Here is a 16,715-nt window from a genome sequence, read left to right as displayed (position 1 = left end):
CGTTGACCAACGCACCTGCGAGTGCCAGCGACACAAAAATAAGAAATGCGACTCGATCACTTTTTACTTACGGTGCGAGCAGTTCTCGCAGAGGTCCGAATCTCGCCGATCCCGGCGGCCCGGGGCGGTGTGGCCCGGCAATCGCGGTCGGCGGCTGGATTGACTCACCGTCTCTTCGCCCCAAACTCAATGAATTGAATTGGCTTAACCGACCCCATATGACTCTAACTGCGAAAAAAAGTAATTGCAGTATTCATTCAGGTTTATTTCTAGATTTAACTGCAATGTCTTTGTCTACAGGGTTCCCCGTTCTCTCCCAACTAATTTCTGCATCATTCTAGTACTGCGATCCACATTTCATAGGCAAGTGTAGCCAATTGTTTACTAGCAACTTTGAAATATCTGCCGGCAGTCTACGCCTGTTTTCCAAAGCGATGGCAGCTCAAAAACCAGAGAAGCGTTTCTCCAAAACCTCTTCGAATACACAAATAAACGAATAGATTAATCATAGAATTAACAGCGTGTAGCAACTGACCCGAATGATAAGGCCTATATCTTTTAAGTTCACTTGCCGGCAAAACCGCTGATAGAAATGTGTTCATTAAAGCTATTATATATTCAACCATAAATATAATGTTTAAAGCGAGTATCGTGAGAGTAATTTGTCGACCTTGTTTACTATTTGTAGAATCATCATTTTCCGTATCGACATGTTGAAGTTTCTGACGCGTACGAGCCGCCGCTCGAACCAACATAAACATATGCAGGTTGCAAACGACAACAACTAGACCCGGAATGAACTTAAGCACAACTTTACCGAATATAAAATCGTAATACATTGCATAGTTCTTATCGAGAAGCAGCAATCTTCTCTTTTCGACATATGTACACGGGTTATTGGGCATTACTACATATGTCTCCAGGTCCCAAAGTGTCGGAATATCGAAAATGAGAGTTAGAATCCAGGTCGCAATAGAAACGCGACATGCATTTTCAATTGTACATACACGTCTGGCAAACAGAGGATATCTAATGGCCATATAACGATCGATACTTAATGCAAAAAGCAGCCACGGACTCGTAGTCGTGGTCATCTGATATATTACATCTACATACAGATACAAATGGTGGAAATACTGTTGGTAGATGTGATCGTAGCGAATATATTCAAACGGGAAGCTCTTCGCAATAACCATCAATTCGCGCCCGAACAGCGCAGTTAAACAGTTTACAGTATCAGCTATAGCGAGCACCTTCAGATACATGATACTGCTTCCTTTTATTTTCATCAGACGGAGAACTATGAATGCCAGACAATTGGCGATTATACCGATTGCATATAACACGATACGGGCTAATGTCATTATGGTACCGTACGTGTATCTACCCGATCCATCACAGAAATTACCGCAGCAAATTTGCGTTCGATTTACGAACACTTTATATGATGACATCGTTGTTATATTCGGCGAAATCTGGTGGAGATGGCCGGGTCGACTGACTGGCTGTGTTCGAATGCAACAATGTTCCGATCTTCAGGCGTTTGCTCCGCTTGCTTTGATACAGTATATGATTACCATATTGTTCTCACTACCGAGAATCTTCCGTATCTATCACCGCCACCGCCCAGGATGCCAATTACTCTACACTATTACGCCGCACACGAACCACTGGTACCAAGATAATTTGCGATAAATACGGTGAACTGTGATGTATATGATTATTACTGTTGCATTCAGTCACATTGCTTGCTTCAAATGTATGATTATATTTCCCATTTTCGTGATTCTGACATTGGAAGCCACAGTTGCCATATTATTATTGGGCGGACTGCGGGTCCCGCGGCTTCGCCCGGCTTCCTGATTCTCCAACTGCGCCGATCTAGACGCACTTCCAGACTGGGGGACTAAGGAGGCCAAAGTAAGTCCTATAGCTTGAAGAAAACAATCAAAATCCAAAAGACTTAGGGTTGTAAGTAAAATGGACCCCCATTGTCAGACCGGCCAATTAAATCCTTCGACTACCACATCCGGACCGCGAGTCATGTTCCCTGTTTTACTCAGTACACGCACCATTATCTTGGAGCTATAATATACTTGGAGCCAGCCTTTTTAAATTCTCAATTCAAATTTAATTTATTTAGCTCAATAAAGAAACTGCGAAGAAAAATCAAACAACATTTTCTCAGGTATAACAACACATACCCTATATACACATAGATATTTATCATAGCCTAACACCGTTATTTTGATCGTTTCTTCAAATTTACTAACAAAGTGCGTGCATTATTATTGCGCAGGAAAAACTGGTACCGGTCGGTATTATCAGATAATAGTATTCTCAACTCAAAACTCTCTCAACAGGTCAGTTCAAGATAAAAAGCTCTCCTCGTTATCATGTGATCCGTCTTTTTGATTGTTGATATAGCTGACCTGACAGAAATCACGTAGGCTTAGGTGGAACTTCAGAAACAAAACATGGCTCCAACCAAAGACGTACCCTGTGATCCACTAGTGTTCTCAACTCTACCTCCTCAACCCGAGCCCAAACCAGGACAACTACCTCTAGAAAAAATTCAACAGTTTTTCGATAAGGTATGCATGTCTAATCGTTTTTAAACTGGGTAAAGAAAACTTTATATATAGCCTATTAAGTATTAGGGGCCTATAGGTGAGATATCTTGTATAGGCTAATTATCAATGTACGGAATTTACCTCGAAAATCAATTCTTAAAGAAAATATATTAATTCTCTATTTCATTTGCGTTCTACCGTACTGAATTACAGGGTTGTATCGTGGTTGAGAACTTCTTCACGAAGGATCAACTTGACGCTTGTTGTCGCGATATCGATAAATTAGTCGACGACCTGGCGAAGAAACTTTACAATGCGGGAAAAATTAAAAGTATGAATTCATCGTTGACTGAATGATTGTTGTTGAAGTTTTTAGATTGCGCGGTTGTTGAAATGCTGTTAAACCTCTCCTCGTTGTAGATTTATACGAAGATTTGGGATTTTACTACAGATTGACTGAGATTGAAAAAGAATTTCCTGGCGCCAATGTCATCCTACATAAAGGTGGCATCTTACCCCAGGTAAAGAGTTCAGACCCCTTCATTATTTATATACGAGTCTATATCCGTTGGTTCTTCAAGCATGTTAGAAGCCCTAGTCAGTAACCTGTCTGTGGTTTAGTTTCACGATCGGATATTTTCACAAACCACATATATATACCGTTGGTATAAGCCCATCCGATTATAAGAAGCTTACCACCAGTGATTAGGTAACTAACTAGTTAGAAGCCATGGACTGTAGTACTGTAAATATTCTGTTATCTAGATCTAACACTGCTGTTTTAGAGGTGGGTAAAAATTTTTCTCCGTTCTGATTTCCAGTCATTCCGCGATCTGTGGTCCGACGAACGGTTGCTGAATATCGTCGAACAGCTGATTGGTCCCGATATCGCCGGTCATCCAGTGTGGAATCTACGAACTAAAACGCCCGGAAGTATCGCCACTACTGTACCCTGGCATCAAGGTATCTTTATAAAAACTGATCTGATGTTTTTGACTCGGGCAAAATTTTGTCAGTGCCCGATTAGACCTGGGGACATTCATGCTGGTGCCAAATGGTACCTGTTTGACGCGGACCAAACTTTCCCTGACCTACAACTCGAAATGGGCAAACAGTGGGGGGTTGCCCAAACTCCCCCCTGAATATGGGCCTGACAAATTCATAAAAGTTTGAGATCGTATTTGAAACTTGGAACTAATGACTTATTCCTCTGAGTCATCCATTGTGTGTTATATTTGTAGATTCAGCATATTTGGACACGGATTCATACACTACACTGACTCCAACTGCTTGGATTCCTCTAATTGATGCTAATGATGAAAATGGCTGTTTACAGGTAGATAGATTTCCCATTCACTAGCATTACTCCTATTCACAGTATAAAAAGCCTAAACCGGATGTTTAAACGTTTTAAGATCGAGAGTCCATTCATGAAATATACAAAATTCTATACACTGAGAATTACTGCCCTCTACGTGAATATTTGTGAATACTTCATGAAGGAACCTTAAGCTAACTGTGATTCATTTTGTGAAGATTTTCAATTGATTAACACTGATTGTTTGTGTTGTGCTTAGATGGTGATGAATGGGCATAAATCGGGTAAGGTAGCCAGACATTCATGTTGCGCCGGTCCGACCTGGTACGTCATGCTGGATGAAGAAGATATGAAGAACGATTTGGGTAATCTATATCTCTATTTATCAATCTCTATCTAAAAAATCAATTCAGAGAATTCTATCGAGTTTATTTCTAAAAGACCCACAATAGCGAAAATTGATCTGACAATTCAGGTAAATCCTTATGAAAAATAAATCTTTTCTAATCAATTTTGTCTGTTTTATGTTTTTCTAATTCAGGCGTCGATTTAGATAAAGATATTTTCACTTTACCCATCAATTACGGCAGTTTCCTCTTGTTCAACAATATGATTCCCCATCAGAGGTAAACATTCTCACTTTACAACACCTTCAGCTTACGTTAGGTAACCATTTGCAGCCTGGAACTTGTACTTTGAACACCCTGGACCCTATTCCCTCTCAGATATTCAATGTCTTTAGCAACATTCTTCCAACTTTTTACCGTGAAGATATTTTCTATAAATCTATTGGAAATGATCAACAAACATCAGATGGACATTCTATCGGCATGCTTTCAAATAGTGACAGTAATAGAGTGAATCTCGGAAGGGGTGTGATTCAGGCCTGTAGATGGATATCTGCATTATATTCAGTGATGTTGAAATATATTTTGTTTCAGTTATATTTCCACTGATTAATTCATTATTTTCAGTTTGCCGAATAAATCTAATAAAATTCGTTGGAGTCTTGACTTGCGTTGGCAGAATCCAGACAAACCATTTGGATTTTTTGGCGTCAAGAAAGGTGTCACGATGAGAACTAAAGACAACCCGAAACCAGACATTGATTGGGAAACATTCTGTTCCGTGGACAGAAATTTGGCACAAGCAAAGGCTGTCAATCATGTAAGTTTTACTCACGTAGGCATCACTCTGCAGCCTAGAACCACCCCCAGCCCGGAACCACCCATTCACACTGGAGCCAGCCCCCTTCAGCCTGGAGCCACTTATTGCAGCCTGAAATCACTCCCTTAAGCCTGGAGTAACCTTTTCCAGTCAGGAATACTCCATTCAGACATTATAACATAAAGTGTGGACAATAAATTTTTGAAAATTTGCTGATAAAATGTTTAATGTCTTGTGTTTGTCATTCTTACTCAATGAAAAAAAATAAATCTAGGGTGAATTACTGTGAAGTGTGAACGTTGAAAGATTGTAAGAATGTTAATAAAGTAATGTCTGTGGGGGAAAGGGGGGGGGGTGTAGGGGTGTAGATTGATATCTGAAATATTTCGCTCTGTTTGATTGGATTTTTCCCCAATAGTTTCAGCTGTCATCAGCTGTTATACAACTCGCCTGATTAAACTAATTGTATCATTCGTTATCTATCCAATTATTGGCCTCTTGTTTTTGCCGGTTTTTAATGAGATATCATCAGTACTATATATGTTAAGTACATTGTTTTCGGTTTGCAGGACGAAGAAGAATTTGATACGACCATATCGGGACCGTGGATGCTGAAATGGCCGTTGATAAATCACAACAAGCACACAGCATCGCTGAAAGATGAATCCACGGACGCTTGGACAAAAGCTTGAAAAACTATGACGAAAAAGCATATTATTCACGAGAACCTGTATTAAACCTGTCTCTATATCTCCAGTTCAACTGGGCCCTGTAACCCTTTTACTAACGTATCGTTTCAACTAGTGTCTACTGATTCTAGAATACTTTCTTTTGGTGCCTTCACATCGACCGGAATATAGTTAGGCTAAAAAAAATTGATACCTTGTTTCTCCGCTCTGCTGAGCTTAAATGTTGACCCGGCCGGCCGCCTATCTACCCTATACATTACTTTTTTTAAAATCGTGATCAATTTTACCATAACAGACCCGGCCGCTATAGAAATGAACTGTTTACAAATTTTATCATATTTTACAAAAATGACCCGGCCGCTGCGGAGAAACAAGGTATCATTTTTGTTTAGCCTTAACCTATTCTCGAATGGCATAATCCGTAAACCTGATAGAAGCGGCCAGAATTCGTAATCCGGAATCAACGTTCAGTTGAAACCTGCCCAAACCTGTCTACCAGTATGTGATTCTATAAATCTGTCTAATCAGTAAATTGTCTCTTCCATAAATCGATCTAAATCAATCATAATCTGTCTTTAAAAATCTATAGCACTGTTTAACCTGTCTCTATAACTCCTACCTCCATTTGTAATTCTGCTATTTAACCAGGTCGCACTATTTAATGTATCAAATTGTAAGATAATATTTTATTACTTGTATTAATAATATAAACATAAATGAATTGAATTGTATAACTGACACGATTGTGAATACCGTTAGTTTTTATCGCTTCCATTATTGTAGAAACATAATTTCGATGTACCCGGTATTTGTGTAAACTGGATAAATGTGTCTTCGCACAGTTTGTATGCAAATATATGAGCTGAGATTTTCGAATTTACAAATATTTATACAATATAAACCCTAATAATCTACCGTTTTCTACAATTGATTTAGTTTATATACGCTATATTTTAATTCTATTTATCTAATAGTGTATGGGGAAACTGCTATGATATACCGTCCTAAAAACACTGTTGACGTATTAATAAACTTAATTCGGGCAATATTTGACGTAGTTGTTTTTTTAATTTGCCTGAGAACAGACTTTTTGATGCATATATTCTCCGAGACTCCCTCTACAGACAGACAGACCTCTAGTCCACTGACTTATCAAACCCATCTAGAAATGGAACGAACGCGCAGTAATAATCACGAAAAGAAGATCCATATTATTGAACCTGCGTTTAAATAGTTACGAGGTTTCCCCAGTTTTAGATGCGAAACTAATTTCCGAAATACCTTCCGACTGACACCCCCTGGACTTGGTGTAAAATACAGTTGGAATTTCATTACAACGAACTTCAGCGAAACCAGAAAATCTGTTCGCAGCAACTGCTACGTAGTTCGTTATATCCAGTATGAAATCGTCCTATTTGGGACGAAATTCTAGGTTGCGTAACTGATTAATCGTTATACGTATTGTCAGTAATAAATTGAAAATGAATTATCATCACTACGCGTCAGAATCAGTCGAGAACTGTGGAATTGGTTCTAGATACCTAACCCATTTCGAAAAAGGACGATGGTGCGGCTACGTATATATATTGTCAGTAATAAATTGAAAATGAATTATCATCACCCTACGCGTCAGAATCAGTCGAGAACTGTGGAATTGGTTCTAGATACCTAACCCATTTCGAAAAAGGACGATGGTGCGGCTACGTATATATATTGTCAGTAATAAATTGAAAATGAATTATCATCACCCTACGCGTCAGAATCAGTCGAGAACTGTGGAATTGGTTCTAGATACCTAACCCATTTCGAAAGAGGACGAAGGTGCGGCTCTGAACAGGTGACTCGAAACGATTTTAGTAACCAACGATTCATAGATTTGAACTCTCAGCTTTAAACGTTACACTCCCCTTTAGAGGAATAATCCGACAACCTTCGAAATGCCCCCTTCAATTAGTAAAACTCGATATTCAAAAGCCAACATTCCAATTAGAATATTTTCGATAATTAGAAAGTTTTTCGAGTCGATACTTAATTGGAGTGTTTGGCGGCCAGATGTTTGCGAAAGGGTTCGAGCAAACTGACATTTACACGTGGAACTATGTGAGATGCGGTTGGCAAACGCGTCACGGAATATGTTTTCTTATTACACGGAAAAGTAAAAAAATACGTGCATATAGTGGAGGTAATATTTGAGTAAATAGTCATTCTAGATTCAATTTCTTATTCATAAACTGATTTCTTGAAACTAAATAGTAAACATGTTGGCGACTGCAGGTTCGCGCCGTTCTTTTAAACAGGAATCACTAAGTGTTTTGTCCTTTTTATAGGTAGGTGGGCAATGATTGTACGATGGCCCCTTCCAGTCCTGGTGCTGGTTTGCCTCTTTGGGGCAAGGGGTGCATCAGGGGCCCAGGGGCTTGATGGCGGTACAAAGCCCCCACCAGATCCATCGGATAAAAATAACGACCTCGCTAATATGAAGCGTATGTATATATTCTTAACGGTCTTTTATAAAAACCAGTTGTATAAATCATTGAATAGCGATCTAAACTTTTAGAAAAGGTGAAGTTAGACATGATAATTCTTTTCGATGGATCTGGAGATACGGGAAACAGAGAAATGCAGGCGGGACAAGGAATAGTAACGACATTGGCAAACAACTACGCTTTAACACAGGACGGGCTGCAACTTAAGATCTATTACTTCACAACCGAGTCGAAACAAGTGCGCGAATACACGCTCACCGGCGATATATCGAAGGATCAAATTCAGAAATTCACAAGCGAGTTTAAATCGTTGACATATGAAGGTGGTTCGACCAGTGGAATGAGCGCGGCAGTGGCGGCGGCTAAGACAGCCTTGAAAACAGGTTCTGACGTGCGAATGGATGCGCCTAAAGTTGTCGTTGTGATTGGTGGAGGCTTACCGCAGAAGAAAAATGAAGAAACAGTTGTTACTGACATGCAAACAATTTACAAAGGTAAACAGCATGATTTCTGGAACTTTTGCTTCAAAAACTAATTTGGAATATTTTTCTAAACATTTAGATAAGAAAATGTCTTTTTACTAGTTTTTAATTCCTACGATAGATTAACGATTATAAGATAATTCGATTATTTATCTACGGACAGGACGAATTCGTGTATACGCTATCAGACTAGGGCAGATGGATCAATTGGACAATCGCGTTTTGACGTCACATCGGTTAGTTTGGGAACAGAACTGGCTAAAGGACGCAACGCCATCTATGACTACTGAACAACTGAATAGATTTGCTGATAAAATGATAAAAAAGCTGTTAGCAGGTAAAATCTAATTTTTGGCGTTCATCCTTTGGAGAAAATCAAAATGATGGAGAAAATTAGGATGCATTTTTGAATGAATTTCAGATCAGAAATGTGAATTCAACCAGGTGTCATCTCAAGACCAAGGCTGTTCGAGTAAGTATAAAAGACCCATAATTAATTGAAATTGAGAAACTATCTTTTAAAGATTAAACAAAATTATATCGAATTGCAGCAATAAAATGCTACACAACATGCGAATGGAAGAACATGTATTGCGATTGTAAACCGACTACAACACCAGAGCCGACAACTACCCCTGAAATCACAACACCTACTACTTCTCCTCCTCCGCAAAAAAGTAAATATACATTCACTTATATTCGTTTTACCTGATTTTACAGCCGCATTCACACTATCGCTAGTTTAGCCTGTATGTTCCCTAGGACGGTTCAAACCAATGCTGTCCGTCCACAGCAAGTCGGCAATGTTTCACAGAGAAATGATCCTTTCTAGAACTTAGAACGGATCAGGATCAGGTCTTTTTGATCGGTGTTGATTTTGCCCGTTCTAAGTTGGTCCGTGCCATTTTTCGCTAGTGTGAACGCTTGGTCCATTCTAAATTCAGAACAAAACGTCTGTTATATCTTGTACATATTATTTTCAGAATCGGCACCGGCAGATGTTTCAATAGCTATTGACAATACTGCTCGCACCGGCCGCGATCAACTGACCCAGCTGAAAATGTTTCTATTCGATCTGCTTAAACGTTATAACGTAGGCGACCCCGATCTCAAAATCAACTTGATTTATATCGAAAGCGATAGCGCCAGAACTATTCGCATCGATGACCCGTCGAAAAGCAAGGAAACAAAAGATCAAATTCAAAATATACCCTATCTAGACAACACGGACAATTTACCGAGTCTTGTAAGCACATTAGATCCGACGGTTCAGTCGTCCGGGAGTAGAGCCGTTGCGGCTGTGTTACTGGGCGCTTTTAACGCCGATAGTAAATCGAAAGAAAAAGTGAAAACCTCGTTGTTCAACATCTACCGAAAATTCAATTACATTTACCACGTAACTGTCGGTTCTAGTAAAGATAAGAGCTTCACCGAGACTGTCATCTGGAACAGCTTTAGCTTCGAGCTCCCATCGACTGGATCAACATCAGAAGATTGTGATGAACTTATTACACGTATTCTAAATGGTAAAAAAAACTTACATTCTACTTCTCTCGAGCTGAGTGGTTATAAATCATCTCTTTGTATATTATTCATTCATCTTTTTAGATATGAAATGTGAAAATGGCAAATTCAACGGGTTGGACGGATGCAAAGATATTGTTTGTCCAAAGGAATTGAAATGGTCCAAAAAACTTGGACGTTGTGATGAATCCTACGACCAAAGTATGATGATAACTTATCAATAATTTTTGTATCATTTACATTGTGATTTCACGTACACGAATTATTTGATTTGCAGAGAACATCGCGTTGGATCTGATAATAATCATGGATAATTCTGACAACACCGGAAAAATGTCAGATAAAGTCAAGATGCTCATTAGTGCAATTGGAAAACAATATACAATCGGAGTACAATCACTCGAAATTGCCTTGGTTTACTATGATAAGTAATTACATATTATTCATATATTTCTATCGATATCTCTTTATAATCGCTTTTTTATGGTTCTACATCGTTTAGACTTTACACTTTGTCACTGATAAATCATGTGGTTTTTAGTGATTGTTAGTGATAAATATTTTTGCACAACGATAAAAAATCATTCTGAGCGCGGATAAGTTGCCTCATGAATACGCATTACGAGTCATTACGCATTTGATTTATCAACCCTGAATATAATATATTACGTTCGTTCTTAAAACACTTTCTACCATATATATATGTCTTTTCAGCATTGTTCAAGTGACCACTTTCAAAGACCAGTCGTCAAATGTTGATGATCGACTGCAAACAATTCCATTCCAAGGACAATCTCAAATGAGAGAACTCATTGCGGAAGTTACAAAAATGGTCGAATCAAAAAGTTCCGAAAAAGCGAAGTATTTAAGAGGAGGTTACTTCCCAACAGCCATCCTTATCATTGGTAGCGGTCAAGCGAAAGATCCAAGCGAACATAAAGCAATTATCAAGGACGTGAAAAAGTCCTACAAAAAGCAAGTCAGATATTTCTACGTTAGCGCCGGTGACACACTCGATTTGAACTTCATGATGGGAATAGCGTGGAAGGAGTCAACTTTCTATGTACCAAAGGTGGCGACAAAAACGAATCTCGCTGAAATGGCGAAGAACGTAGTTGATAGCGTGTATGGATGTAAGTAAAGAAATCAGTAAGAATAGATCTCTGATTGTACTGCATGCTACATCAAAATACCTGACTTATTTCTTTCAAATTCTAGCTGTGAAAACATGTAAAATGGATAATTTGTTTACACTACCTAATGGAGCTTGTGGACGTAAGTGCGCCGTACCCGACCAATTTTCTCTGATTTTATTTGTGCAAAGATCTAACAAATCATTGTACCAAACTTTCTACGTTTATAGCAATTACTTGCGGACCAAACTATAGATGGGACGGAACAAGTATGTGCATCCATGGCCAAACAAACGGTAAGATTTTCTCAGATGATGAATCATTTCACGCTCATCATAACACATATTGCTTATGATAGAATTTTAATGTTTTTTATTGAATTGATTGTATCATATTCATTGATTTTGCTTTTTACTTATTCAGTAACCTCATATCTTATTTCCAGACCTTATTCTGATGGACCTCGTCATATTTTTGGATTCTTCGTCTTATACTGGTGAAAATGAATTCAAAGTTCTTCGCCAGTTACTTCCAGCTGTAATCAACGGGTTTCCCATGAATAAAAAAGCGTTGAATGTAATAGTTATCAGTTATGGTAGTTCCGCAACTCAAACCCTTAGTTTTGTGGACAATGAAAACCAGCAATATCTTAAGGTAAATTGATATTCTATTTCGTTGTACGCGTTATCTACAACGTTTCATTGGTTAGTTCGCGAGTTACATCACTGGCTTCATCGCCTTATGAAACGTCAAGACTTATTTTGTGCAAAAATTGTAAAAGTCCGTCCCATTCGGCGTGCATTAGTGATAGCTCTGTGAACAGCTTGGCCTCGCATCTATCGCACCTGGAATGATAATTTTACCCGGACACTCCCAGATAGGTGCCACGACTGGGTCATTTTTCGTATATAGTTTACGAGAAAAAATGTTTCATAATCTTCTATCTGTTTGTATCGTTACAAGGTGTATGCATCACAGATTTCTCGACTGGCTTATGACAACAAACCACCCGACATGTTGGCTGCTTTGAAATCGTTATCAGATATGATGTCTGGAACTACATGGTTCAGACCCGGAATTAAACGAGCTATACTGATCGCCGGTGATGGCGTCGCTCAGCCGGATCAGATGAAACCCGTCATAAAATCGTTCGGCAACATCTTGAAACGTGGGACCAGAGTTTACCATTTAGAGCTCGGTCAGAAGAAAGATACGCAATTTACATCGACATTCGTTTGGCTGCAAAATCAGTTTAAATTAAGTTTGGCAACGAGTCAGGACGAAATGAACAAAATATCAGAATCGATATTGAAACAGATTAATGCAGGTAATATTCTTTATATGAAAATCCCTAAGAACTAAGAATGGAAAATGAAATGAAGTCAAAAATGTTTCCGTGGTGATGACTATAAGGATAAAGCCGAAAGGAAAAGCTCAGGAAACATTTTGGACTTTATTTCTTTTTCATTTGTTGTGAAGGACCTTTTTTATATCATCGCCACAACACGAGTGTTTCACCAAGGGCTATTTTATATACGGATATACCGGCTGAATTATCAATTTATCAGTAGATATGATAGAAATGATATTGCTATTTCAGATAATGGCTGTTCTTCTGGGATGGTGATGTCAAAAGATACCAAGCAATGCACTCGTGAGTTAGATTGTAATTCATCCCCTTTTTAGATATTCATACGTAGGAACAGAGTATCAATGTTCTCAATCTTCACTGTTCACATTTCAGAGGCGACCTGTGGCGCTTCATTAAAATTCGACCCCGAGAAATATTTGTGCAAAGGTGGACAATTTACTTCAAGTAAGTTTTAGCTAGAGTTGAACAGAATGACGTTACGCCATAGTATCTATTAGATGATGCTTAGATGACGGTTTAATTTGGCCTAGGCTTCTAGGATCGAACTTTCCACGAAAAACATTCAATTCTCAGGTGCTTCTCTGATGCAGACTATAATTCTTACGTGTCTCCATTGCAGCAAGCAAAGTCGATCTTTGGATTCTACTGGATTCGTCTTCATACACCGGGAGTTTGAGCTTCAATGTTATGCGCGGTGTACTTGAACATATCGTTAAGACGTATCCGGTCAGCCCGAACGATTTACAAATATACATCCTACCGTATGCTCGTACCGTATCAGCGCGTATAGACTACACTCAAGCGTCTCTACAGAACTCAGTCATTCGACAAATACAGAATTTGGTAGTCTCCGCTGATGCACCGAATATGCAAGACGTTTACACCGAAATCGAGAAGTTCTTCATGCACAGAAATCGCGCAGACGCGAAGGTCTCGGTGATTTGCTTGGGAAGCTGCATGGCAGTAAGTACGCAAACTGACGAATGCAACAAGATGGCGGCTAAAGTATTCCAACACGGTGTTAGAATGTACGCTATTACGATGGGCACCAAAGTCGACCCTAAACGGCTTGCATTGACCTTTTGGCCACAGAATCAATTCCACGTGAACGATCAAAGCCAATCATCAGAAGTAGTTAAAAACCTAATGAGACGAGTTTTCAAAGGTGAATATTGTCGACTTAGTAACATTATTTAGTATTTGAAAAAAATTCCTTCCATATTATATAGAATAAATACTTAAACTTATACTTATTATTTACATCGGCTTCTTCGGAATATATTACAGATGTATCCTGTCGACCAAAGGAGACTTACGACATCATGAGCCGCAAGTGTATATGTAAGAACAACAAACACACAGATAACACTTCATTTTATTGAAAATTCTAGTCGTATCTGACAACTTCTTTTTATTGTCCATTCATTGAACTTCTTTCTAGCCATAGAATGCCCTAGTGGATTGACATGGGACGCAACCAACCTAATGTGCTCCGCCTGTACAGGGAAAGGTAAATATCATAAATATGAACTTCCTTTAACTATTTTTCTCACACCAGAAACCTCAAGAATTGTGTGTTGCATAACGTATCATCTTGGTGGGGCTTATCTATTGTTTTGCCTAAGCTTCCAGGATCGAACTTTTCCATAATAACCATTCAATTTTCAGGCGCTACTCTGATGCAGATTATAGTTCTTATGGATGTATCTTCGTTCACTGGTATCAGACATTTTTACATGATCAAGAAATTCGTGGTCGATTTCGTGAAAGGAAGTCAATTAGCATTTTCGTCCTATAAAATCTCAGTGGTAGCTTATTCCGATAAAAACGAAAAATTTGAAATCGCTGGCGATAGCTCAAACGCTAAAAAAGAGGAGTTCTTTAGAGGTCTCGCTAGTCTTCAATCATCGTCGAAACCTCCTGCTATGCTAGGTGCACTTAGAGCTATCGATGGAATCACAACAGCATCCGGTAGCAAGAAAAACGATATTCCAACGGCCGTTCTTCTTATTGGTAGCTGTCGTCCCAAAGCAGAGGATGAGAAATACGCCAAATCAGAAATACGGATACTGTACAATTTGAAATATCGGGTGTACGCCGTTGCGTATGGTTCCCAAGTTCAGATGAGTTTCTTGAATGAGAATATTTGGCCCCAATATCAATTTCATATCAGCACAGGAACGAAAACGAAGTATAAAAGAAGAAAGAAAAGATCGTCAGGATCAACCCCTCGTTTATCACGAGATACTGTCCTGATGACAACCTCTCTTGAACTAGTTTCTCGCATGTTCCAAGGTAATACATTAATATCGATGATGCGGTGGTAGTTTGAACAAGGATAAGTGAATCGTATAAATGGAATAAGTTGTAACCTTTTGCAGATACGACATGTCCATACAGTCAATTAAAGATTCGCGGTGAATGTGTCGGTATGTATATATAACAATAAAAAGTGTTTCCTATGAAACCGTTTGATCTTTGATGAGCGTACGTTATGAATATAAGAGATATTTGAAACTTGTAGAGACACAATGTCCTAGCAATCTGAAATGGGTGCTGACATCATGTATGGACGCCCGCATAGCAGGTGGGTTTAGTAAATTGCGCTCATTTTGTAAAGAAAAACATCATCATAGTAAAAAACGTTCACGATGTTTTTCATCTCTGATTTATAGAGAAGCTTCAGTTGAATCTCTATATCCTGATGGATGGTTCTGGCTATACAACTCAGTCGAATGTTCAAACAGAAAGAGAATTTGTCCGAATGCTCTTACAACAATACCACTTGGAAAAGAACTTTATGAAGATCTATCTAGTCTACTATACGCATGATGTGGAAACATTTTCTTTTGTGTCGTCCAGCTCGGTACAAGAATATTACAACGTGCTAAAAAGTGTCACGCATTCGGACAAACCTCCCGATATGGCTGGAGCTTTGAAGAAACTCGTCGAATTGGTCGCATTAGACAAAAACAAGAACTCGAACATTCCTAAAGTTGTCATTATGCTTGGAAGTTGCCACCCACCGATGTTTCAGAAGGAGAAAGTATTGATAGAAATGACCAAGCTGTATCACGATGATATCCGCATATACGCCTTACCAATGGGACAAAGACTAGATACAGCGTACCTAAATACGATTATATGGCCTCAAATGGTATTTTACGTACAAGAGACCAGTATGATAACTACTGTTAATAACGTTATGGGAAGATACCAGGCAGGTTCGTTGTTTTCAATATTTTGCTTTTCCATAAATTTCTTTACATGACAAAATAATATGACATGATATGAAGGTGATAAGACGCTATGATGTGGATATCTTCCACTTTCAGATTTGCATTGCGGAACTGGAATGGTGTCACAAAATGGGAAGTGTACTCGTAAGTACCCACAAGCCACAACCCAAACATTCCGCTCTTGAGGTTTCTGGTGTACATTCCTAACCCTTTTAATATATTGTTATGTTGTTCATTATATTTTGTATTATAGCTATCATATGTCCAAAGGGAATGAAATGGGTGTCAAAAATGTGCCGCCCTACATCGGCTTTTTCAGGTAGGGCTTTCACACACCATTCGATTCATCTAACTTAAATGTGTATTATTTTCGGTATTGATTTTTCGAATTCTAGCCACGGCCCTAGTGATAGATCTGGTAATTCTTCTGGACGGGTCATCATTTACGGGGGAGGGACATTTCGAGACGGCAAAACGAATCGTAAACCTACTGGTCAGGGAATACACAACCGAACAACATTCGACTCGAATCATATTGATATTCTACACCACTGCTGCACGAAAAATTACTTTCAAAGAATCAAGTCGACCAGATATCGTAAACAATTTCATGAAAGAAGTGCATTCGTTGAAGTTCGTCGACAAACCACCGAAAATGATCGACGCTGTTCAATCTCTCGTGGCCATTCTTCAAGGTTCGGAATTGCGTAGTAATCGCATTAGTAAAGCGGT

The 16,715-nt window shown here is 38.9% G+C and overlaps 1 protein-coding gene across 1 annotated transcript; it reads left to right on the top strand.

Moving 5' to 3' along the window:
- The first annotated feature begins 2,104 nt into the window (after window positions 1-2,104).
- LOC141901016 (phytanoyl-CoA dioxygenase domain-containing protein 1 homolog) lies at window positions 2,105-6,795 on the top strand. Its single transcript, XM_074788074.1, has 10 exons — window positions 2,105-2,188; window positions 2,364-2,594; window positions 2,787-2,904; window positions 2,994-3,094; window positions 3,395-3,536; window positions 3,815-3,909; window positions 4,151-4,256; window positions 4,433-4,517; window positions 4,866-5,058; window positions 5,628-6,795. Exons 2-10 carry the CDS (start codon window positions 2,478-2,480, stop codon window positions 5,748-5,750), a joined length of 1,080 nt encoding a protein of 359 aa, XP_074644175.1. The 5' UTR covers window positions 2,105-2,188; window positions 2,364-2,477; the 3' UTR covers window positions 5,751-6,795.
- Window positions 6,796-16,715: the final 9,920 nt, after the last annotated feature.

This window comes from Tubulanus polymorphus, chromosome 1 (genome assembly GCF_964204645.1).
Source record: "Tubulanus polymorphus chromosome 1, tnTubPoly1.2, whole genome shotgun sequence".
NCBI lineage: Eukaryota > Metazoa > Nemertea > Palaeonemertea > Tubulaniformes > Tubulanidae > Tubulanus > Tubulanus polymorphus.
This window is presented reverse-complemented; position numbering and strand designations above follow the sequence as displayed.

Coding starts and splice junctions, on each gene's coding strand:
- LOC141901016 (XM_074788074.1), top strand. CDS start 2,478: ATGGCTCCAACCAAAGACGTACCCTGTGATCCACTAGTGTTCTCAACT. Junction 3,537..3,814: donor TACTGTACCCTGGCATCAAG/GTATCTTTATAA, acceptor TTATATTTGTAG/ATTCAGCATATTTGGACACG. Junction 5,059..5,627: donor AAGCAAAGGCTGTCAATCAT/GTAAGTTTTACT, acceptor TTCGGTTTGCAG/GACGAAGAAGAATTTGATAC.